This window comes from Trachurus japonicus, chromosome 9 (genome assembly GCF_045865225.1).
Source record: "Trachurus japonicus isolate A0001 chromosome 9, Traja_1.0".
NCBI classification, from domain to species: Eukaryota; Metazoa; Chordata; class Actinopteri; order Carangiformes; family Carangidae; genus Trachurus; species Trachurus japonicus.
In genome coordinates this window covers 11,727,858-11,754,688 of record NC_140915.1, presented here as the reverse complement: position 1 = coordinate 11,754,688, position 26,831 = coordinate 11,727,858, and the positions used below count along the sequence as shown (strand labels likewise).

Here is a 26,831-nt window from a genome sequence, read left to right as displayed (position 1 = left end):
CGTGGTAGGAAGGAAGAAGTGTGGTAGATAATCCTGGGTGGGCGTGTGAGTGTGAGTGTGTGTGTTTGTGTGCAGATATGGATTTTGTCAGGATGTCCTGACGGAGACGTTTCTCACCTCAGTCACCCCACGTCCTGTTTATAGGATGTTTATTATTATTATTATACTAATGAGGTCATCATATATTATTACATTAATGAGGTCATCATGGCCATACACACTGATAAGATCCTGACTGACATGGACAAACTTTACCTGAACTACACTGGCAGACTTTAACTACTCTACATCAACTAAACATGTAGAATAGTTTAATGAGTATTGCTTATCTGTTAATATGGACATAACTTGACATCAAACATGAAACTAATGTATAAAATGTAAAACCAATCAAGTTTGGTATGAACAAATAGATTTAATGATGACTGAGTTGAACCGAGCCTGAAGGAGCAGCAGCGGTCGGAAAAGACTGGTACACTGTGAAGAGATTTAACACCTCAGTGCTATAAACACTGTGTAATGACTCTTTATATAAACATAGTTTGATCAGATAACAGACAAAGAGATGAGATCAACTGACACTTACTCACACACCTTTATGACTTATTTTTGTGGTTAAGTTTTGTATTTAAAGTGGAACTATGCAAGTCTGGTTGCTTTTCCTCTGTTTTGCTATAACCCTCCTCCCGGCCATGTGCAATTGTTTTCAACAAAGCCGGCAATAAATCAAACCATGGGGCAATGGATAAGGTTATATATCATATAAGTGTTATGATATGTATATTTATGTAGTCTTATGTGTCATTAACAAGAGATTACGGGTTACAAGGGGCACGTTTATGCTGCCGAGACGAGATCTGGGACACCGGGTCGGAGGCTCTGATCTTGCAATGTTGGTTTTCGGCCAAGAGACGCTGGGGTAAGACAAAGAGCCTCAAGTCATTTAACCAACACAATTACTCTGAAGCTGTTAAATTAAGGTAAAAATCTTGCTTAGTTCCTGAACAATGTTTTCATATTTGATTTTCGGTATGAAAAAACATAACTGTGACTAACTTTTTCCCATATTATCCAATCTTTGGTTGAGGTATGTCCATTTATTGTAGGTTTTTTGCTGTTATCATAGAGAGTACAGTAGAGAGAAAGCTTACAGGACATGAGGTGAAAGAGGATATAATATGCGACAAACTTCTCAGGCCAAACTTGACCCACATGCATCTGCACACTCAGGCCACTGGGGCATCATCAGCTGCAGCTTTCTACAACATAAGAGCTCTATCCAGGTGTGTTTCTTTCCATTCACAGCTGTTTCACAGTCAATATGAACCAGCAGGGAGGGAGGCAGCAGCAGCTTCAGAAACCATAAGCGACGGCACTGACAGACAGATTAGTGACAGAAAGCTAAATGAGAGGCAGCCAGTGTTTGCCCTTGTCTAGTAGCCTCAGTGAAAAGCCATTCAATGTGTCAGAGGAATGTCATTCACCTCCCCCAGCTCCACGGTTTTAAGGCAGCGCCAAACAATGGATACATTGTGCTTAAAGGTAAAGAGAGGTGAAAGGTTCGGCCTCGCCATCCTCGGGGCTGTTATGATCCACAGCCCCCGAGATAATCAAACTGTGTCAGTGTCAGGAGCTGTCGAACCCACTCCTCACAACCCCTCACTGTACCACCATCTGAGGCGTTTCATCTGGTGTAACTCATTACAGAAACAGCTATCACTGTCTTTCCCTCTGAGGATCTTCAATCATCTCCTCAACAGCTCTCTTGGAGAATCAATTAATCACGCAGATAATTAGGAGAGCTGATAAAAAACAAAGTTCTCATCCAAGCTTTTACTAAGGCTTTAAATAGTCTGTACGTTATGCACATTTTTCCTCTAAATCTGTTTCAATGCCTAAAAAAAAGGACCAGGATTTATTATCATCTCCTTATTTTCAGTCCCATGTTGGTGAAAAAACCTTCAGCGGTCACTGAAATCCAACTGAAATCCATATCAATACGCCTGTAGTATCGATTAGACTCACTTTGGACACATCACCGCAGATTTCACACACCGCTGAGTAACATCACACCACCCTCATATCTGGACAACACTTCGATGTTATTCTATATTTGGCCTCAGGATTGTTTTGAATTTTCCCGACGGTAAAGTGAGATGATAAACATAATATAAACATAAACAGATCAGTGTTGTCAGAGGTGGTTCCTTTAATCAATGTAGTTACTACAAACAATGGTCCAACTCTTCTTTTGCTGCATTTTATCATAGTGTAATGATTTCACTGTTTAGTTAAAGTTTTAAATTATGTTTTTGCTGTTCACTATTGGATTAAAGTGTTAAATTATGTGTTCTATACTCTAAACTACAGGGATGATTCAGTCAAGTACCACAAAGGCAAGAATCTCATTATACTGACATTTTTAGTTTAAAGGTCCCATAATGTATAAAATGAGATTTGCATGTCTAATTTGATTATAAAGCAGCTCTAGGTTCTACATCAATGCAATGAAAGTATGAAAAGCCTCAGTCCACACAGAAATATACACAGTCTTGTCTGTATATTCAGAAACTGAGCCTTAAAAGCAGCTGTCAAGACTTCCTGTAACTTTGTGATGTCACAACAAAGCAGCTGGCCAAAGCCCCGCCCACCTGGACCTACAGTCCAACCTTGCAGGATCTGGTTTCTCCATGTGTTTACCTGAAATCTGCTAGATATAGAGAGAAAACAGTCTACATTGAGATTGGTTTTGATTCCTCAAACTTATCTCAGCCTAAAGTCTAAAATATTGGACTTTTAAATTCACCTATAACTGCCAACATCCTTCTCTCAGTTTTGCAGCTTGATATTTCATCATGGTGACTGAGCTCTTCCCAAACAAAGGAAAGGCTTTAGTCTACCTGTCTGCTTCGGATACAAATGTGCTCAGTCTGTTAAAGAGGAGGACAAAAAACAGACTCCAACTTGATATCAGGCTGTGTAGGGATGGGTATCGAAAACCGGTTCCTCTTCGGAACCGGTTCCAACTTGGATCAATTCTTGGAATCGTGTGCGTGTCTGCTTTAACGATTCCCTTATCGATTCCGTTTGGTTCAGAAACCCGCGCATTAATTGATTAATGACGTTACGTAACGCTCCGTTAAAATCAATCTTCATTATAAATGAGGATGCTTAGTGTTTATATCCACGTGTCACCGTTTGTTCTCCCAAAATAAAGTTAGTGTGGTGTCTGTGTGGAGCGGAGCTGCTGACAGATGCAGCTGACAGTGACGTTTCCTCATCACTAACCTGTGAGCCACATCCGGTCCTCCCTCCCTCACGTCGTGAGGAGGACAGGTCAATGTCTCCTGAACAGGCTACATGTCTATTCTTTGTGTTTTTCTCTCTTCATTTCCAACCACCTCGTTTCAGGTTTTGCTCGTAGCCACGTTAAACGGTAGCTGCGCCCTGTGTCTTTTCTCTTGCGCGCTCTCTCTCTTTCGCTCGCTCACTCGCTCGCTCCGCATAAAAACGAACGTTATGAAAACAATAACTAGTGAGAAGATACAGATGCATAAAAACCATGAAATGGAAACATTGTTAAATTCCTCCTGTGAGCACAGCTGGCCCACAGCCACAGTGGTCTAGTGTTAACCTGTCCAGGCAGGTCGGTCCTGTCTACTTTTTTAATGTTAGAGCCATTAATACAGTGTTTTCAACCTTGGGGTTGGGACCCCATGTGGGGTCGCCTGGAATTCAAATGGGATCGCCTTAAATGTCTAGTAATTGATTAATTTATTTTTTTTTAACTAATTATTTTTCACAATCTTAAACAACTATATTCTTTATACATTCACTTTCTTGAATATAAATCAAGATCAAATAAAATGCAGCATATACAAATATCTGAGCTTGCTCATCTTGATTGAGGGTCACCAGAAATTTGTGATGTCAAAAGGGGTCATGAGCCAAAAAAGGTTGGGAACCACTGCATTAATGCAAACAAACCCATTTCTCTTTTATTCCCTCACCCAATGAGAATCGATAAGAGAATCGATAAGGAATCGAATCGATAAGCAATATCGATAATGGAATCGGAATCGCTAAATTCTTATCAATACCCATCCCTAAGGCTGTGCATACAAATTGAAAAAAGTGCAAGACCGTTGTTCTGACAACCGAGGAGATGGTGGCAGGTGGGGTGGAGGGTGGAGGGTGGAGGGAGGAGGGGGGGGGCTGCTGGTGCTTCAGCTGGTCCATCCATCGTCTCCTGTTTTATTCTGTGCCTGCGCTTTAAAAACAAGGGCCTCTATACGTCTGCTGATACTGACATTCAACAGGTTTCGAGGTGGTTAACCCTGTCGTGACTCAAAAAACCAGCAGCAGGCACACAGACTGGTTCTGTAAGTTTCCAAATAGATGCCGAGTGCTGATTGGACCCTGCTGTCATGAGACAATCTTTACACTGACGAGGAGGAGACAAGACGTGACATTCAGATACTAAATGATGACTGCACTTTATGATTTGCGGTAACGACTGTGAGATTAGCGGAGCTGAATTTCTCCACCTCCAGCCCGACCTTTCTGACATTAATTAAAAGCGAACAGAGTTTTGAAAGCCCCTTGCCCTTTCTTTTGATCATCCCAATGCAGAAGCACATCAGAGACAACACAAAAGGTTGATCCTCAAGGAAAGGACCTTCAGAAAAGCCCAAACAATAACAGACTGCAGGAGCATGAATATAACCAAGGCAACTCGGAGCGACAACAATGATCCACCTAGATACAAGCAACAGAAAATTTTTGGCATGAGCCTGTGAGAGGATTAAACAGGAACAGAAAAGTGGTTCTGCATTCTCCCCCCCCACCCCCGAGGCCCTCGATTTCATTTTCTGTGTCTGGTTATGTAAGGCATGAGAATATAATTGAATGTTATTGACATTTAAGCAGCAGCTCTGCTGAAACCAACTGACGAGTGGATAAAGGGTCAGAGAAAAAGAGACAGCAGAGGAGGGAGAGAGCACAGAAAAACTGAGAACATGACAAAGCTAAAACTCACTCTGTGGTTTTTCAAATAAAAGAGAAAGACAGTGAGAGCTCACAACTGCAGATCCTGAGTATCCTGAGTACCTTAAAATCAACAAGGTAAAGGACACTTAATTCATCTTAAATATTTAATATCAGCCAAAGGATGAGCATGTTTCCTCTTTGGCCAATCGTCAGCATAAAACTTCATACATCAGTGTCAAACTGGTATCATGCTGATGAAGGCTAAAATGTCTTTTGTCCCATATTAAATATTAAGATTATTCAAGCTTGAGTGCCGGTAACGTCTTTACCCTAATTACCCGGCCCTACCCTACTTAACATAGCTGTAGGCACCAGCACAGTCCATCCAAGAACACAAATGCAGATGCTTCAATCTGTATACAATCTATACAGAGTGTATGTATGAGTGTAGGGCTGCAACTAACGATTATTTTCATTATCAATTTATCTGTCAATTATTTAAAAGATTAATCGATTGGTTGTTAAATGTTAAACCTGCAGGGACTTAAACCTGCAAACCTTTTGAGTAGACAGCGTGAGCTAGTAAGCAAACAGTTGCATGTTTACAGTCCTGCAGCAACATTAGCTTTCACTTAAGTCCAATATTGATTCTCCTTTTGCTCTGGTTTTGGTCTCCACCATCCCCTCAAGGAAAGTATCTGACTCTGTAGCTGCTAAATGCTCCACCATGTTCACCAGCTGCTCTCTAACAACCCAGTCTGTCTGCTGCGAGCTGCTGAGCAGGTTGTGTATGGCGCCGGCCTGCTGCTGCCAAAAACAACACGAGGACAGTGGTCAATACAACAATTCATGGACTGGGCAGTTTAACAGTGAACTTGAAATGACTGATCCATTAAATGCATAATGTAAAGTGCTAAAGCTGCTTTAAATCTTTTGTAGTAGTAGTGTATTCTTTTTCTTCAACCTCACTGAGATGGTCCTGATCTATACTCGCTGTAATCAATACAAACGACCCATATTAACACTGATTAGGACAGAACACTTCCCTGATAATAAAATTAATTATTACATTGTGCTGCAGATAAGTAGGTCGGTCAGTAACAATGATGGTTTGAGTTCACTGAGAACAACCACTACGTGCTGTGGGGCTTAGGTAACACTGATAATGTTTTACATTACAGTTTGAAACTACTGGCTACAATGAGTTTGTTTCTTTGTTTGATCAATAAGTTGATGAGAGAGTTCCCAGACAGGAGTCAACCTCCAACATCAAACACACAACTTTTGTATATACTTTTAATAAAGTTTATTTAATATTTAATAAATGAAGACTTTGCCAAACAGGGACAGGAAACACCACAAAACTAAGTGTATGAGAAAAACATTTTAGCAACTCGCTGCACACGATACTTTGAATGAATGGAGTACGACTTGATGCTCATTGCAGATCCTGGAACTATGCAAGTCCAGTCGCTTTTACAAAGCCGGCGACAAGGCAATCCATGGAGCAGTGGATAACGTTATACATCATATACCTTACACAGTGTGTACAGTATATGTGCAGTCTTATCTGTCATAAACAAGAGATTACGGATTACGGGGCACGCAAAAACGAGATCTGGGACACCAGGTCGGAGGCTCTGATCTTTCAAGGTAGGGCCAAGAGACGCTAGGTGGAAGACAGAGAGCCTCCATTCTCCCTGGAACAAGTCATTTAACCAACACAATTACACAGAAGCTGTTTAATTAATGTCAAAATAGTGCCTAGTTCCTCTTTAAATGAGCTCAGACGTCAGTTCTGCTGTGGTTCTGGCTTGGACAGGCTTCATGTGAGACAGCAGGCTGATCTTCAGTCTGTTCTGCTCCAGCCAGAGAAGCCAGAGCTCGACTGAGGCTTCAGTTGTTGTTGTTATACTAACCATACTTAAATGCTTCAGAGTATTTTTCCAACACTGACCTTTAATCCTGAGGACGGATGATACGCTGCTCGTAGTGTTTCAAATTAGAGTGTAGAGGCTTTTCATAAGTGTTGGTGCACAAAACTGCCAACAAAAGCGTTTGTCTGTGTGTCAAAAGGAAAGCATCTCAAAGCTGCATGTGTGGAAAATGTGTGGGCTCGTTCATGCTGTTTTTAATAAGAATCAAACAAAGACAAAGAAAGCAAAGACATGAAGTGGACGTGGACATGGAGGGATGTGTTATGGTTTAGTCAGCTCTTTGTACAGAGGCTGAAAACGGACCGACCTCAGTGCTGACCATCACTCTGACATTTTGTCTTCAACGTAAACAGACCTGCATGGATTCTCTGATGTATATACAAGACGTCCAGCATCCTACAGCAGACAGCTGCAGCTCAGCTCCTCTACAAGGTGATGGAGATATTTCCATTTATATGTTTATACAAAAACAAACTGTTTGGGGCTTCTGGTTACACAGAGATCACCATCACCTTCTGAGCAAAGAGAGGAAGGTCAATCCAATCAGCATAGGCAAAGTGTGTGGTGTGTTTGGTCTAGAAGCAGTTATTACCAGGGCTGCACCGATCCCATATTAAGAGCAGACATCGGCCCAGATATTGACTAAATAGGTAGACTGGGTATTGGATAATGTGGCTGATCCATGACGATCTATTATTTTCAATTCAGCAGCAACAAACACAAAGTAACAACGTTTTACAAAGTCAGGAAAGTCATGTTAAAGTCAGGCCTGATGTCTTCCACATGACAAGGTGTACAGTTTATCAGTTCAACAGTGGTATCGGATTGGTATCAGGAATTGGCCGCTATGCTAAGTAGTAGGGATCCACTGATGTGTTTTTTTAGGGCCGATAACCGATATTTAGAACCTATATTACGAAATTTTGTGTCAAGATTAAGAGTAACACACCTGGGGATTAGACTGAACCCAGACTACTGTGGAAATCTGTGTTAAAAAGAACTCAAAACTTTGTAGAATAACACAAACCCCAACACAAATCTTGGTTCAGTGGGTGGGACATTGTTACACAGCCAAGAATGGTGACTTCAGGCAGAGAGACGCTGAATCAGAGCCAAAGGAGTGCATTTTATAATAAATTTATGGTAAAAATAATGGCCGATATCGATTATCGTAAAAAAAAATATGGAATACCTACTGTAATGCTAAGCCCAAATGTTGGTAAAACACCAGTTTGGTGCATCCCTAGTTATTTAACCAAGTTTAAATCAGGTGTATCTGTGAGTATACTGTAGTCTGACATCTTCTCAGGGAACTGTCTGGGAGCTGGGATCTTTAGTGGGCGAGTTTGTGTGAGAGGAGAAAAAATATTTCCCAAAAAAAAAGAAGGTGCATCAGAAGGAAGGAGTGTTACATAACAAACTTCCATCTTTTTAACATTAACAGGAAACGTCTACACTGGTCTGCTCCAACACATTTCTGACCAACCACTCCCACTTCAACTATTCTGGGACACCGGCTGTATACGACACATATCATTACTGGTAAACATGCAGTAGGTGCAGTAATCCCATTCATTAGTGTTAATTGCAGGAGAAAAGCTCACGTGACACTAGTGTGTTAGTGCGAGTGTAAAAGTAACACAAGGAGGATAAAAGACAAAAAAAAAAAAGACAATTACAACCCCTCCGTTTCCACGCTCCGCCGCCTGCACATCTCTCATAATTGACCACAAAAGCTTGTAGCTCCTTCGCCGCCGCCGCCGCCGCCACCACCCCCCCAACACACACACACACACACACACATTAAAAGCATGACACTCCTGCCATTCACCCGCTAACACAGTTGGCAGGGATCCAATTATCCTCCATTGACTGCAGAGATTAATTGAAAATAACTCATTACGCTCCTGGAGGACATACCAAATGAGTCAGATTTCAATTTCAAGTGTAAGCTGACCGCAATTCAGACGCCATCACAAGGCTTAAGTCACCCGGGCGAGGGTGGACTGACACAGAGAGCATCATTTAAGTATTTATTTATATATTTACTTCTCTGCTCATTTTTCAAGCTAAAACAAACTGAACACTGTTTTTTTGTGTCTTTTTCTAGTACTTCTCTTTTCTCCTGATGATCCTGAGGTCACAGGAACATCATCACGGCTCTGACTCATTCATTCCTTACTCCTGAGAGATAAAGCTGGCAACAGACACAACCAAGACTATTGTGCTTTTTCTTTTCGCCCAAGTCTACTCAGAGCTGTAGTGAGTGTGTCAGATAAATTACTAAAATGTTAGTAGTACATAGATATGGGGAGGTTTGTCTCTTAATGTGATCCTATCACTTTTACCACTGGCATCTGTCCATATAAAGCTGTCAGCTGGTTGGCATCCAGTATACTGTTTAGATACAGGGTCAATTGTCTTGTTGAAGCAAATATTTATAGCAGAAAATCCCAGTTGAACCCTATGATTGGTAAAGAAAGAGAGAAAATACTATACACAGAAGTGGACTTTGAGGCTCAGTTGGTAGCTTTTGTGGTACCATGCGTTAATGGTTGTGGTGTTTATTTTTGCACTGTAAAGACAAGTGGATGAACCAATTAGTCGATCAACATAAAAAACAATTATTGGATATTTGATGGTTGCAATGAGCCAAATGTGAACTTTCTAACATTATTGTAAACTAGTTGGCATATGTTAAATCTATTGGTTTTGGTTTGTTATATAGCACATTTGCAGACATCAGCTTTGGCTCCAGGCAATTGTGATGAACATTTTTCACTATTTTATGATATTTTTTTGAGACCAATTAATTGGGAAATTAATGTGCAGGTTAACTTATAACCATAATTTCAACAAAACCTTAAAGCCAATCAGCTCCTGTACAGTGGGGGCAGGTTTCATAAGAAACAGTAGCTGTTGGGGGAAAAGCAACCGTTACAGTTTTACAACCTTTTAATTCAACTGCGGGTCCAAATAGGAAGTGTATTATCAGATAATCAGGCCTCGTTGTGTAAACTCTTGCATTTCCTCTTCCCATCAGTGTCCATCGTTGCTAAACTGCCTCAAATCTCCTCCTGTTATTTTAAGATTTTAATCAATAAATCATGGAACAACCAGAGAGCCCAAATCCTGGGGCTTGACAGCAGGAACAGTGCATTTATGTGACAGCGCTGCTGCTCCCTTGGGGTCGAGCGGGGGAGTGTCTGTGGGGGTGGGGGCGGGGGTTAGGGTGGGGTGGGTGAGTGGCAGGCCTCATCAAGGCCACTCCTGCTACCCACAGACTGGCCCCCTCCACCCAATAATGCAACCCAGGGTAGGGTAGGGGGGTAAATCTAGGTCAGTAGCTGGGGCACTGTCTGCACCCAGTGTGTGTGTTTGGCCTCGTCTCAGTTTGCTGTAGTCGATTTCCTGTAGACTTATTTCTTTTTAACACGTCTGCAAAAAAAGACTTCCAGTTTCTTGAGGGGGAGAAAAAAAAAGATTTTCCTTATTCTACATCGTATCACCATTTAATAGAGGAAGCCATATGGATGTGTTGTTGCATATAATCCTATTTTGTATTCATGAAAATGTGTCTTTGGGGGTGATTTTTGCAGAGGAATAACCCAAATTCAGTCCCAGTTTAATGCTTTCTTCACTCATTTGCATTGCAGAATCCTTTCTGAAGTACAGCCTGCCCCTCCTCCAACTACGAACGGCAGCCACATGCCCAGACACACACACAGAAACACACACACACACAGAAATACACACACCTTAACCAGAAAAAGAGGGAAAATTTGGTAGAAAGACACAAAAGCGGTCAGATTAACACAGACTTATGATGGAGGCAGAGCACCGCAAAATTATGCAAAGTGTACATCTGCCCTGTGGACCAGATGAAAGTGGTACAAAACGCACTCCGTGTCATCCTCCTCCGTCCAAGTCAGCTAGAAAGTGGCTGAGTCAGTGGATCTCCAAACCAATGGTGACAACATGGAAACTAAAAAAATAAAAAAAATAAAAGCACACAGGCACTGAGTGAATCCTAAACGACTCTATGCACTCTGATATAAAGGCGTGTCGATATTTCAGCCTGTCAGTGTCATCTCTCCTGCTGATGTGATCAGGGTCTCAGCAATGGAAAAGTACATGTGTAAAAAAATAAACAATGTTGTTTAATAAAGCCTTTTGAAAACAGCTAGTCTGTGTCCCAGATTCCCCTCTATCCCCTACAACAACAACAACAAAAACACAGTCGCTTCAGACTACATAAGTATTTAATTAGTTTGAGTTTAAAGAGGAACTAAGTCTGGTCGCTTTTCCACTGTTTTGCTAACCCTCCTCCCGGCCATGTGCATTTGTTTACAGCGAAGTCAGCGAGAAATCAATCAATAGAGCGGTAGATAACATTATATATCATATACGATGTTAGAATGTGTATATTTGTGTAGTTTAATCTGTCATAAACAAGAGACTGCGGGTTACAGGGCATGTTTGTGTCGCGGTGCGAGAGCTGGGACAGCAGGTCAGAGGCTCTGATCTTGCAAAGTTGGTTTTCAGCCAAGAGATGCAATAAGTGACACGCATTCTCTCCTCCATTCTCCCTGTAACAAGTTTAGCCATTTATTAAACCATCACAATTACTCCAAAGCTACAAATCCTGCATAATTCCTCTTCAACTTGATGGTTTTTTTTATCAAATGATTAAGGTTTAAGTTTAAAGGACATTTTAAAAGCAGGCAACAAAACTCCTGTGAATACTTGTCTTCTTTGGCACGCAGGTGGCGAAGCTCATGAATATTTTATTTAGAGTATTTCTTCTTAATATTATTAATGACTCAGTGGAACAAATATGCTTATCTCTGTTCCCCAGAGTCGAGGGTGATATCCCTAAGTGCACAATGTAAATGCACAGTGCGGTGACATGAGACCATGCACAGATAACAGGATTGAGAGCCTGTTATTAAAAAAAAACACATGTGCCACTACAACTAAACTGGAGGCTGCAGATGCTTTAAGGCTTTAGGAGTGTTTGCACCTCTATGAAACCCTTCAACGCTCCCAACGAGGCATCATTTAGGAGGAGGTGGCATCGAACAGGGGCTCTTCTGAGATGCCAGTAGCTATAACGTCTGCGGTAACACTCCCCCGCTGATCTCAGGCACCGAGGGAGAATTTCTCTGCCAATCTGTGAGGCAATTAGAGTGATCAGCTGTGCACAGATGTGGTCAGTGGTTGACTTATTGGAGTTGGGGGGGTGAAGCCTTTGGAGCCTTTGGAGCCTTTAGAGCGAGAGAGAGAGACTGTAGTAAGGCTGTAGCAATTTCTACCAGAAGCCGGGACCTGGGTTAAGTGGCCATTTCTTCTGGACCCGGTTCAAAAGGGGGGGGCGGGGGGGGATTTGACCACTAATTCATTTGCCTGCATGGGATTATTATTAGACTTTCTTCTTCTTCTTCAGCGCAGCTCCACAAGTAACAACCTGCTGCCCTGCCTGCAGGCTGCGCAGCCAACCCGCTGTTACACTCGCCTTCTGCAGCTCTGTAGAGCTATAAAAACTCCAGAGGCGCCAGATATTCAACATCCCAACATATGAAGCCCCAGACTGGTCCAGGTCGTAAGCTGGCTCGACAGAGATCTGGTAAAGCAAACGTTCTGGAAACATGGGAACACCTCAGATGTCTTAAAGAGGAACTATGTAGGCTAAGTCCGGTCGCTTTTTCTGCTGTTTTGCTAACCCTCCTCCTGGCCATGTGCATTTGTTTACAATGCAGCCGGTGAGAAATCAATCAATAGAGCGGTAAAGTTATATATCATATACAATGTTATGACGTGTATATTTGTGTAGTTTAATCTGTCATAAACAAGAGATTATGGGTTACAGGGCATGTGTCACGGAGCCTCCATTCTCCAAGTCATTTATCACAATTACTCTGAAGCTGTTTGATCAAGGTAAAAATGTAGCATAGTTAAGCTACAAATCCTGCATAGTTGCTCTTTAACAAGTGGTTCCAGATGCTAGAAACACACAGAATTAGATCAAATCACACTGCACACATGGATCAAAAATGACGGTTTCAATCTCTCCTGAGTGTATTTGTTGAATCCTGTATCCGTGCAGCTTCTTCCACACACTCCCTCCCTCCCTCCCTCCCTCTCTCATTATCCTGCATGCATGCTTCACTGTGGCTGGAGACTAATGAAGGTTAGATGCTTTGCTTCACCAGGCTCCGGCTCTATACGGTGCACAGACACCAAAGGCAGCAGCAGCAGTCAGTGAAAAGGAGAAAGTCACTGCTTGGATGACTTCCCAATTTTCCCCCTCACCACCAACACCACCAACACCATCAGCACCATTTAGCCAAAACCGAATGGGCCTCATTCCAATTCCAGCCGGGGTCGAGGCCGGAGTACAGTCGGATCAAAAGGCTCTCTGTCTTAAAGCGTGCGAGGCATTATAGAGCAGGTCATGCCGCTGTAATCTAGCCAATGAATAGACAGACTGGCAGGCTTTTATCATAAACTAACAGTGGCTTTTACGAAAGTTCATCCAAGTTAATGCACGTTGTGGCGGAAAAGACGGAACAAAAAACTGGAGGAGCTGTTTGTAAACACAGCATAAGAACAGTTTTAACAGTAGAAGAAGCATTAAAAAGTCCTGCAGAACAAATTCAGCCGTGTCAGCTCCTGTCAACTGGCGGTGATTAGAGCGAGGCCAAACTCTGGCCTAAATAATGAAGGGATGATGTTACAAAAACCTACAAGGAAAAAAAGCATCACTGGAAACTGGCCAAAACTCTCTTAAAAACCATGTTTACATATCATTTGAGTTGTTCCTGCATAAAAACCACCAGTCCAGCTCTGGCTGCAGCTTTACAGCCGATGCAAAACATGTCTCCCACAGACCGGCCATTTATTTCTATTCATGAGCCTGAATGTCTCTTTAAAATGTGGAAGCACCACAACTCTTTTTTCCACCAATAACTATAATCGTTAACTTCTTGCTTCTCATAACCGATACCATTTTTATAGTTTATATACACACCTGAATGAGTAAAGATGAACATCACAGCTCTGCCTCTGACTTAACACAATCATATACCCACATCAGTTATGACCCTTCAAGCATTTGTTTCAAATCAACTTAGTGGACAAACAAACTGAAAATGAGCTAAATCAAGGCAGCGTTGGCTCATTATAACTGGCTCGAGTAACATAATTATTGGACTTCTCTGTGTTTATTTTGGCCGGTAATCATCTGTACCGATAGTTATCCTGCATCCCTACTTTAAAAGTTGGCTCTCGCTGCTCAACAACTGCACTTTGCATCTATGGGATTTTACAGATGATCCAGGGTATCAAACGTTAAGAAGGTTATATTTAATATTTCATATTAGGCAACAGACTAAAACCTTTCCTCCCCCACAGTTCATGTATAAATCTTCTGTCTCATAAAAGACAAAAAATCCCTTCAAAACTGAACTTGTGCAACACACAACAGTCTGGGCCGAACCCCTCTCTCAAAAAACTGGGAACTTTTTTTGTTTTTACAAGAAAGCAAACAGTAACAGTACTTTAACACTTCAAAATGATAGAAAAACTTCAACGATGATGTCAAATAACCTGATTTAAACTCTCCTTGTCCTCCACAAAAAGCCACAGAAGAGATCCTGGGGCTGGAGTGGTGACCAAATGAGACTATCACACTCACACGTAGCCGTCTATTTACCTCCAGCCAGAAATTCAATCCCATTACACAAAGCTCCCCAATCGTCTCTATTACCAAAGTAGCATAGAGAAGCAGCTATGGCAACTTCAGCTCTCTCTCTCTCTCTCTTTCTCTCCCACACACACACACGCACACCGTGTAAGGAAGGTGAGTGTGCTAAAAGGAGAAGCGGTGTTGCCAGACAGGCCCTGGAGAGCAGAAAACAATTGGTTGATTATTACCAACATGGAGTACATGTGTCACTTTGATAGCCACGCAACCTCGCACTAGATCCGTTCCCATATCTCTGACAGTTATATGAGACAGCAGCAGCAGCGGCAGCAGCAGCGGCCGCAGCCGTGATGTGATGTGATGCAACTGTGCGGATAAAAGCAACGCAGCCTTCGTCCACCTTTAACTGTTCAATAATGTAGTTTTTGATCCAAGCACCTGTAAAAAAAAATTGCGCTTAAAGGAACTATGAGGAGTTTTGGATGTGTTTCCACACCAGATTTCCCATGAGCCTCCGCGCGCACGGTGAAATTCTTGGACCGGTGCGAAAGACGGACGAAAGCGAAAACATTTGCAAAGAATGTTTTCATTAATCAAGAACGAAAGTCGGAGGTTGGAAGACGATCAGATACTGTCGTGGTTCCGACCATAAACAAAGCCAACTAGCGATCCAGGAAACCGAAACCAGGAAATGCTGGGCGAGTCGACCACTAAATAATAATATCAAAATAACTATAAAGACAAAACGATATATTTATCGAAAATGGACCCATTAACAAGTGTGGGTAACGAAGATTCATCCACATTAATATGAGACTCTTTTATAATCAAAATCAAACTCCTCGGTGTCTCTTTAAAACAAAACCACCACCAATTTTAATACATATACTTTCTAATTTGAGCAACTTTCCAGATTAAAACACAAAACAAAAACATCTCTCCTGTCAGATCCATGTCATCAACACTCATGCACCTTCCACCAAACACAGGCCGCTGAGCTAGGATGCGAATTCTGTGCAGTAAAAGACGCAGGGGGTGATAACGTCTACACACACCCCCTCCCTCTCCTTCCCCTCCCTCCCCTCTTTGCTATAAATCCTGGATGAGGCAGCTACAGTAGACGCTCCCCTCTTCATCACTGACAACGATGCATTATGGACTGCATTAATCAGAGCCTATCAGATGTAGTCCGACTCAGAGACAGAGAGAGTGAGAGAGAGGAAGAGGGAGGGGGGTGGATGGATGGATGGATACATGGGTGGGTGGGTGGGTGCATGTCCTGGCTACCACTCACATTTATAGCACATGCATGTGCGTGCATGCTTGAGTTGAGTGAGAGTGTGCATTAGCGTTTTGTATGGACTATAATGTCGTCCGTCCGTCTGCAGCAGATATTCAGGACGATTATGATGATGTTTCAAATTGGAGCCGCAATGATGATTAGTTCAGTGATTCCCCGACCTTTTATGTGCGACAGACCCCCCACAATCACCACCGCCTGATACACACAAGCCTAAATTACCCTTTTATCACACCCATTTGATAGATGAGGTGGCTCCATGGTATTTCACTGCTCTGCATGAAGCCGGCGGCTGTGGTCATCATCAAGTCTGCTGAAATTGCACTAGAGAGACATCACTATCTTCATTTTGGTGCTTTTTTTTTTATTATTCTCTCATGTGTTTGTTATTCCACTGCTCTTCTGCACATCTAACTCAGTCCAAATAGTGGAAAATATGAGTCAGATGACCGTAGCTGGCCTGTTATTGTGACAGTAAGTATGCCAAAGATCAACATTACTCACATCTGTAATCCTGTTTTCCTCCAAAACACAACTGTGCCTTAGATCTCAGATGTGTGAGTGTGAGTATGTGTTATGAAATCACAATTTTCCCATTTGATTTCCAAACGACCTGAGCTGAGCTTCAGACGAGTCGTTCGTACGTGCCCTTGGTGTCTGCAGAAATACCCCCCAGGATTAGCTGATCCACAGCGGAGGAGTCAGCAAACACTGTATATTTTGACAACTGCAGTTATTGCACAAGCTCAAGAAGCCAAACACGTGCACAACTGTGACGATTTCTCCCCTCTCTTTGTCGTTTTTTTTTTTGTGAATACAGTTGAGTGCGATTGGATTCAGAGCGAACAGCAGCTCAGACAAAACTATTGACCACTCTCTGGTATTCTACAGACCAGAACGATTTAATAGCCCATGGAGATAAACTGCAGATTAATCAATAGAGAAAATCATCATCACTTGCAGCAGCAGCACCGAGTGAGAGCATGCAGTGGTGTTTGTTTGTGTGGACTGGATCCATGTGTGTGCAGAGTTGTGGGTGCAGCATGGCATGGAAAATATGGGATTTAACAGTATATTGTGTAAGACTCATAAGACTAAAATGAGATAACCTCCTCATCAGCCATGAAAGAGGGGAAGTTGAAGTTCAGTTCACAATCATATACATATTATGAGGAAGAAGGAGAATCAACTCACCTCCCCAGCTCGTCTCGGATTTCATAAAATTCCTCAACATTTTCCTGGTTGAAAACAGTCATGATGTCCAGGGGGGGCCACCACCGGTCCTCTTCTCTTACCCCCACCCCCACCCACACCCACACCCACCACCACCACCACCACCACCCTCGTTACTCCGCGACCACCACCACCACCACCACAGCACAGGCTCGTCCACGGACACTCCACACTCCACACCGGCGTCTTCTGCGTCTTCACAGCGGCACCACCATCCCCTACCGGTCTGGGCTACAGGGCTACAGCAGCCGGCTAGTCCTCCTCCTCATGTTAGGGGGGCTTCCTTCCGAGGCGGCGGAGGAGAAAGGGAGTGGAGAGGAGAGGAGTGGAGAGAGGGAGAGGGAGTGGAGGAAGAGAGAGAGAGAGAGAGAGGGGAGGGGAGGGAGGGAAGGAAAAGGCAGAAGCGTTAGAAACCTGACTGGTCCGGTGGTGTGAATGGTGTTAGGTTCAGGGTGGGTGGGAAAGAAAGGTGGGTGTTCAGTCAACAAAAGGCAAAAAAAAAAAAAAACACAAACTGGAGACGGAGAGATGAACCTGCACCTCCAGGGCGACGTCACGACTCCTGGAGCTGCTCTTTCCTCCCTAACTACCTAACGTAACCTACCCACCCACTACTACTACTACTACTACTACACACACACACCCTCTTTCTGTCCCTTTCCCCAGGTAGCTGGTGCTCAAAGATAATCGCAATATAACCATAAGTATGTCAGCAGTGAGTGCAGCACGTCCACAGACTGGTTAGGAATGCAAATAACCCCCCCAGGAAAGCTTGGTGTAGCCATGGGAAACACGCCAAACCTCCTCTTCCTCCACCTCCACCTCCTCTCGGCGAGGAAAATGACTGCTGACTGCACTGAGTAAAGTCATATCGTTAAATCCTCCTCATAATAATAATAATAATAGTAATAATAATGACCCGGTAAAAAGGACGACCGGGGGATCCGGGGGACAGGTGTTTAGTTCAAGCCCCTACACACACAAAAAACACACTCACAACCCCTTTAAAAGATGAATTTAACCACCAAACCGTTGAGCTTTTTCCTCAATTAAAACCCCCGTTTTATCTCCGCGTGCAGCCTGGGATATTCAACAGTCACGTCAGCTACGTCAACGGCTGCTGCGATATGTTACCAACAACAACAACATTAAAAAAAAAAGAAGCAACTGAGACAAATTGTGTGTGGTGGTGGAGGAGGAGGTAAAAGAAAAGAAAAAGAAGAGGAAAAAAAGGCAGTGAAGTATCTTACAGTTGTTGCCTACCGCTCTCTCAAACGTAGCCGAGATTTCATGCGTGTTTTGCGGGAGCCTGCGTGACCCAGGTTTGGCTCACCACGGAAGACAAAACGGGAGAAACGAGCGTTAACAATGTAAAAGGCAAGTCTGGTGCCGGCGCCGCCTTCACGGTCTGTGGGAAATTAGACCATTCAGGTCTCTGAGTTCGGATTGCGGTTTTGTAGAGTTCACGTTTTTACGGTCTACTGACACCAGATGCTCATAATTAGGAGAAGAAAAAAATACACATAAATATAAGCTTTGTGTTGTCATGTTGAATTGAGCCATTTGTTTGGTAACCGGGATGTTCAGGAAAAAACGGTGCTTTCGCGATGAGAGTTTGAAATTACCGATTTTTTTCACGCCGTAAATGCAGCGTCAGTGCAAGTGAATTGGTGAAGCTGCTTCTGTCGCACGAGGGCAGCAAAGCTTTCACTTTTATTTTAATCACAGATAAACAGAGGAAACCCTGGCACAGTTTCCTAATTAAAACGTGTTTTATAACTGGGTTTTTTGTTTTGTTTTGTTTTGTTTTGAAAAAAATCTCAAGACCCAAGAGACAAGCCAATTTTCTATTCTTACAAAGAACCAAATCTTTAACCAAACTTTAATCTATAAAAATATCATGCTATACTTTCTTAAAATCCTTTCATGTCATACCCTATCGTATAAAATAGAGATCCTCCTTTTTAGTCTAATATTCTTTCTACTATTTCTTTCAATGCTCAGTTTTGGACTTCTAGGTTTTTGCCGATTAAACAAACATTTTTTATTGAGTGGTTAGAAAACACCTAAAAACAGCTACAACAAAAACTCTTCTCACATATCAACATATTGCATCAGGGATAATAAACCCATGACAATACAAAAGAGGTCAGAGCACCTTTACCTTTTGATTTGTGTAACATTTGGATTTTTATATTGACATAAAAGTTAAAAAATGCAAGGCTTGAAATATTTTCACACAGTTGAATTACTTTTTCTTTTTTTTACCTAGGTAAATGATCTGCACATTTCACCTTTCACCAGTAAAGGATGATTCAACGTCACTGCAGTTTTAACCTGTTGCTTCAGTGAATGAGTGACACTATCATGATGTTGAATTTGAATGGCTGCCTCAGGCGTTACAGTAAATGATTCAGAGAGAAACCATCCATCCATCCATCCATCCATCCATCCATCCTTTTATCCATTAGGACATTATCTAAAAACGTATTATCCCCTCCAGCGCCACGGGTGGCTTGGGCCTATCCCAGCATGCACTGGGAAAGAGACAGGTCACACCCTGGTTGATTTACCAAAAAACAAACTTTGCAAATTAGAGCAGGAGGCCCCCGGCTGACCTTTGACCCTCTGGGACTCATTATGACTTTGATTTGTATTGTACGTGCTCAGTGAAGGAGGCGAAGCGTTGATCTGCTCCGGTCCCTCTCAGACGTCGACACTGTAAAACCTGCTTTACTCTCTCAACTGAAGGTTTTACTGGAAACAGCTGCTGCACCAGACACCACATATCTGTATCACATGACAACAATATCTATCTCAATGTCATATTAACAGGGGATTACAATAATGTGTCACAATTATGTCATTTTACATACAAACAATATACCATATTGGAGTTTTAAAGCCAAATTGGCATATTTCTCATTATTCACAAGGCTTTTATTTTGAAATGTAAGTCATAAATATGGTTTTGGCCCTGCATCTGTTTGGATGGTGACAGTCCAATCGCAAAAAGTAGCGTCAGAGGTGCTGTTTCAGTAAAAATAAAAACTGCTGTCGACCAATTTTGCATTTTCATGTTTACATTCTTGTGTGTGGAGGCGTTCAACGACCATATTGGACTGAAAAATTTAAAACTTGTTTGACTAACTCGTCCTGCAGTGGATCATATTCAAATGCAATAAGCAAAACATATTGAATTTACATTTGCATGTGGCCACACTCTGTCGTGGGTTACAGAAGAAAATGAAAATGCAATTTTCTAACAATTTGAAAATGAAAGAAATAGTATAATAGGCTGCAATAATGTCAATTTTGAAGTTTATTTGGCACATTTCAGTCTGATGAAGGACGGTGCTGTCAGGTGCTGTTGTGACAGGTGAAGCTCATTTCCAGAGCATCAGCTTTGCTTTAACATGTTGCATTTGAACCTTTGTTTTCTACAGTTGTGGTGTTTTAGCACAATAAGATTCTTTCAGTCTTACATACTTAATTGGAAACATCAGATATGTGTGTGTGTGTTTGTAGTTTGGCTGCTGCTGCTGTTGTAGTGTGAAGGAGCAATACACCATCTGCTGGTGATGAACGGTATTATACAAAACAGGATCTGTGTGACTGACAGGGTTTACCTCTTTCATTATGTTGTGTGGACTGTGTTGATACCTTCAAAAAGCACTTAAAGCCTTTTTTTATTTAAACAAACATTTGGTTAATTTGTGGGTTTTATGTTGCCCAGTTCCATGTTCCTTTGTATCTATGCTTTTCTCGTGTGTTTTTTGTTTTGTTCCGTTTCTGTGCCATTGTTTTAACATTGTGAAGCACTTTGTGGTTTCTACCTGTGAAAGGTGCTATATAAATAAAGTTTCTTCTTCTTTTACAAATTAACAAAAAAAATATCCAACAGCACAGATGGAGAAGTTTGGAAGAAGCCGTCTGGGGGGAGTCGGGGGTCCATCGGGCTGAGCTCCAGAGATCCTGAGTGGAGCTGGAAGAAATGATTTAAAGTATCACGAGACAAGACAGGTTTGTCAATTTTTATTTTATTTTTATTGCAGTATAAAATTTTTAAAGTACAAAATGATACAAAATGGATATTAGGTCAAAAATCATTAGATGTTTTTAGTCATTTTTGAGAAATAGTTACAGCTTCAGTCATCGGGGGCAGGAGATATAAAGAGAGGAGTACTGATAGATATTGACAGTTATTAAAGCAGATATCAGTGGAATGTTTTTGTTAATATAAGTCCTAAATAGTCCTATTTTCCGTCAGCAATCACTTACATGAAGTATTTCAGCCTAAACACGAGTCTCTCCGTCACTCTGCTCTGCTGTAACCCGAGGAGAAAATTTTCCTTGTGGGATACAAGTGTTATCCAATGAGGGGAGAGAACGGCATGAAGGGCTGTGTGTGCAGCCAAGGGATGCGCGTGAATGTGGTGACGTAGCACGAGGACCAATTGATGCCTGACAAGGGCGGGGGCTGCTAACTCATGGTGCGTTCAAGGAAACTCGTACTTTGTGTTTTTCCTTCCTGTGAAGTCATACCAGTTCGATCTGGTACGAGTTCACGGGTCGGAAGTTACGAGTGGCCGTTATAGGGAACTTTCACAGACAACAGGACGGTAAAAACACGAGCTACGGGTTACCTGGAACGCTACCAAGTCGTAGTTGTGACTTGAAGCTGTAACTTACGGTTTCAAAAGCCTGCCTTGAACGCAGCATTAGCCGAAACGGCCGTGAAGCTGATATCTGCTTTAAGTCTTCATGGCTGCCTTTTATTTTGAAAAGTACCACAGTAATACTGGACATTTTTTTCTGCATTAACAGGAGATAAAGGTTAGTTTCTGCAGATCTGTATGATGAGATCATTTTTTCTTTTGCACATTTTAACATGTTTTACTAATGAACACGAACGACGGTCATGTGACCCACATACATGAGCTGTGTGATTTGCATATTTATCTTCAGCTGTGGAGCCGTGTGTGTGTGTGTGTGTGTGTGTGTGTGTATGTGTGGATCAGAAATGGTTGAGTGAGATATTTCCATTTGGAGAAAACAATGACATGTGTTATCAGTGGTGAACAGCGGCTCCATCACACACACTGAACTCCAGCATCAGATTCTGTTTGATAAGACGCAGTTTGACTGCGACGCACAAAAAACCTTCAAAATAAAATAAATCTTTGGTTTGCCAGCAGAGTTTAGTACATTCATCACAATGTGGGAACAGACATTAAAACTTCTTCATTATATTCATAACGTCAATGTGTCTGTTTAAACAGTTTAAACTGAACTTTAGAAACCATGAATTGCATAAACATGGACACCATTAAATATCATTATCACTGTGCAATTTAAGGAACCTAATTCATTTGGACTCTTTTATAAAGTTTCACACACACCAAATAATACATTATACGACAGCATGTTAGGGTCATTGTAGGTTCAAAAAACAACATAAAATGGAGATGTAAGAGAGGGAGAGATTAATTTCCAAGTTTAAAACCGAGGATTTTCACATTTAAAGCCAACAAATCTTGCATATTGTTTGACATTATAAAGTTTAAAAATTTCAATTTCAATGTCACATCTTTACACTTTGCATGGCTGGAGGAGCCACAGGCACCATGATGATGATGATGATCTACATGGTGACTCTGGCATAAAATATGAAGTATTTATTTATTGCAACTGAAGAGCTGAGTTTCAAGTATAATGCAAAAACACTGTCCAAGTGTTGACATGTTTCCTTCCTTGAAAAAAAAACAAAACAGGAACAAACAAATAAAAAAACACCAATTTGCTCATCAGAGAACATTCAACAATGAACACTGCACTTTAAAATGACTCAATATACTGTTTATGTGCAATAAACAGCAATTTATTAGCCTGAATTTGTCTTTTGTGAAGATCTTTTATTGAACTTTGTGTTTTACTGTTGTTTATGTGTTTATATCCGTTTAATATCTTTTCTTACTAGCTTGTTATGGCCCTAATATGCTGTCGTAAAGTTGAGCTACTGCTTCTATCACTTAAACAAAAACCCTGACTGTATAAAACCATAATAACACAACGTTTCCTGTGTTGCATAAAACCATGGTTATTCTTATTTCCCATCATACATTCTGGTTATTATTATTTCTGAAACATCTTTTAACATTAAGGCACCTTCTGAGTTTTCTTTCATTCCAGGTCAAGTCGATACAAAGCTAAGATAATAAAAGTCAAATAAAACGGCGACGATATTACTGTATGCGTCTTTACAAGTTTGGTTAGAAACGCTGACTCAGCTGATCGTCAGGCAGAAAGTAACGGTAGTGAAAAGCGAATTTTCTAATAACTGCAGAGCACGACGTGATAAAATATGTGATATACTGATTTTTAAAATGAGGTATGAATCATCAAGACGTGTGGACGAGCATGAACCCTAACGTGTCTGTGGACAGATTTGTAGACACCGTCCGGTCGACTCTGTAGTGTGCAGGGCCGTTGCTAGGAATTCTGGGCCCCCTTAAAGAATACTAAAGTGGGCTCCTCCCCCTAACTTTTCCTTTTTTTTTCTCAGACTATGTACAGTATGTATTATCGTTTTTTATTTAGCCTTCTTTGTTTTGATGCTAATGCAGCATTACTGTACACTGCAAAAACTCAAGTATCTTAGCAAGAATATTTGTCTTATTTCTAGTCAAAATAATTTCTAGTCAAAAAAAATCTCATTATACTTAAAATAAGACACATCATATTAAAAGCAGCTTGTTTTTAGACACTTTTTACTTCTTTCAAGCATATTTTCACTTGGAATAAGTAGAAAAAATCTGATAGTGGAGCAAGTTTTTCTTCCTTATTACAAGCACAAAAAACGTACTTTCACTGGCAGATTTTTCTATTTATTGTGAATTTAAGTGAAAATTATCTAAAAACAAGTACATTTTTAGGTAATGAGTCTTATTTTAAGTGGAAAGAGATTAGATTTGACTAGAAATGAGACATTTGGACAAGAAATGAGACAAATATTCTTGGAAAGATGTTGAGTTTTTACAGTGTACTATGAGTATTAGTCAGGGTCTTACGCAGAATAAATCAGTCATACAAAGATTAGACTACTGGGGTTTTTTTATGGGCCCCACTGGGCGCTGGGCCCCTAGAATTATCATCACCTTTCTCCCCTATACAACGGCCCTGGTAGTGTGTATGTGTGTGTGTGTGTGTGTGTGTTTGTGTGTGTACAGTACGATAACACCTCTGAAACACAGGTAGATGCTGGTTGGTTGATGTTACAGCGAACAACAGGTTAGTTCCTCCACAGGTGTGCAAAAAAAAAAAAACCTCAAACAGCAGCTGGATGATGGCGACAGACAGAGACCTCGTGGTGCGTTTGAGGCACATCCTGGTGCAGGTACTGAACGAAACACAACACGTCCACAACGTGTGATACAGTCGGGTTACAGGTTAAGAAAATCATCCTGCAGAAGATTTGGTGCCACTTTGTAAGAAAGAAATACTTTATAGTACACCGTTTAGCAGTTAACTAACGACTGGTTAATAAATCTACAGATCAGACACAGGAGGAACGCGTTTCAGCTGATCACAGTGTGTGTGGATGGATAGATGGATGGATAATACTCCCATATTACACAAAAATATAGTTATTTAGGTATTATTATAGTTTTTGGCTCTCGCTACCCTGTTTCAGACGAGTTTTTTTAGATATAAAATACCCTGTATACTTTTATATTTCATTTTTATGTGTTGTAGCTTCTGTGGTGATGTGCAGTTTAAAGAACTGTTTCATTTCATTTAGTTTTTAGAGGCCGAGACACTTAATGGTTTTCTATTAAGTGTCTTAAGTGTTTTTTGTTGAGATTATTTTTTGGATGTTTATCATCTGTGAAGTCCTCTCTTGAGATTTATTTGTGACACAAACAACCAATGAAAAAGCTTTGAAGAGCTGGTTAAAAAGATAAATTAGGAACAAGTTGCACAAGGGAAGACCACATTCTCGACAGTAAGTTTTCACAACCTGATGATCCGACAATAACTTGCTTCTGTTACACAATAACATTTTGTTTGACCGATAACAAAACTATTACTTACGATTTATAATCCCTTCAGATATAAAGTATGTCTCGTTACTCAGTGGCACCGATGATGATTATTATTTAAATATCGCTGTCACACCTGTGACACAGACGAGTTACATCATCGTCTGCATAGTTGTTGAATCTCAGCTTCATTTGAGTCTCAGGAAAATAAAACATAATGTAAAAATAAAAGTCCATAATGTCTGTTTAAAAAAAAAGATGGATGGTCCCACGATGCTGAATATTGATTTTTTTTTCTTTCCTTCTTTTTTTTTTTTGCACTACTACTGAGAGTAACAGCGTTTATGATCTTTTAAACATCTCCCATCTGCCAAAGTGCTCACTGCTTTAAACAGCATCTCAGATTGGAAAATAAAAAAAGGTACAAAAATTCAAATGCAGGTTGTCTCGTCTGTTCAAAGCCGCTGAGCCGCCGCTGCTGCTGCTGCTGCTGCTGCATCTGGACTCCCAGAGTTACTGTAATAAGAGTCTGGGAGTCTGTAAACATGATGACACGTTCTCCTTCTCATGAAACACGAACACGTTTCCGTTCCCTTCTGTGTTTTTTTTTTTTTTCCTGCTGGAAGATGAATCACTCTGTTTGTGTTTCTAGTGTCAGAGACGTTTCATTCACCTGTTTGCTCCTCATGAGCCATGTTTGACATGAGCACTCACGATAAAACTTAAGTCTTCTCTGCACCGATCAGAGGCAGCTGCTGATTCTTACCGCAGCTTCCTTTGATGACCCTTCAAAATAAAACGTCAGGTACTTTTCAGGCCACGTCTTGGGCGACAGGTTGGATGAGATAACGGGTTTTGGAAAAAAGCTCTGGAGAACCCGACAGAGACTCAGCGGTCCGGGTGTCGCGTCGCTCCGTCTGTCCGTCAGAGCGTGGAGTCTTTGATCGTCCTGTACATCTGCAGCGACGTCACCACCACGTCGTCCGCCTTGACGTTCTGCGGCCGCCCCGTCGGGCTGTATCCGGCCGATCGGCCCATGGGACTGAAGCCCGTGGTGGCGCGGCCCATGTTGAGCGCCGAGGACCGCGACACGGCCGGGCGCCGCAGGAACCGGCCGGACGTCACCAGGTCCCCGTAGCCCTGCGCGTGCGAGAAGGCGTAGCCCGAGCGGCGGGAGCTGGTGCGGCGCATGCGGGTGCGTCGAGCCGGAGGCGAGGGCGCCGGTTTGGTCCGTTTCACCTTGAACATCACCTGGAAGTTTGGACAGATGGTGAGAAGTGTAGTGGAAGGAGTTTGAATCCCAGAGGTGAAAATATACAAGATTCAGGTTTCACTTAAAGGGATAGTTCAACATTTTGGCAAATTGGCCCATTGCCATAATCTCTATAGTCTTAGCAGTAGGTTTGTTACCTTTAATTGTCGGTGCAAGCTATTTTTAGAATGGCAGAGCAGAGCCGCAAGCTGCTCAGAGCTACGCTAGCAGTCTCTGCATTTACCTCGAGAACAACTCTGTCTGGTAACGTTCTGTTATTATCTCATAGCGTGGTGAATGTGCAGGTCACAACTTGTCCACCAGAGCGTTTTGGAGTTGCTGGATTGTGTATTTGATGAGTTTGATGAGGGAA

General features: G+C 41.8%; 2 protein-coding genes across 3 annotated transcripts in view; both read right to left on the bottom strand.

Annotated features, from left to right (window-relative positions):
* Positions 1–17,214, bottom strand: part of dapk1 (death-associated protein kinase 1) — a 96,501-nt gene extending 79,287 nt beyond the window's left edge. For both annotated transcript variants that reach the window (XM_085785927.1, XM_085785928.1), the window contains exon 1: positions 17,126–17,214. In XM_085785927.1, coding sequence (XP_085642053.1) covers positions 17,126–17,187 — 62 coding nt within the window. In that variant the 5' untranslated portion in view covers positions 17,188–17,214. The remainder of the gene's footprint in view (positions 1–17,125) is intronic.
* Positions 17,215–25,036: 7,822 nt separating this feature from the next.
* LOC146981006 (phospholipid-transporting ATPase ID-like) overlaps positions 25,037–26,831 on the bottom strand; it is a 42,818-nt gene continuing 41,023 nt past the window's right edge. The window contains exon 28 of the mRNA XM_085785918.1: positions 25,037–26,457. Coding sequence (XP_085642044.1) covers positions 26,131–26,457 — 327 coding nt within the window. The 3' untranslated portion in view covers positions 25,037–26,130. The remainder of the gene's footprint in view (positions 26,458–26,831) is intronic.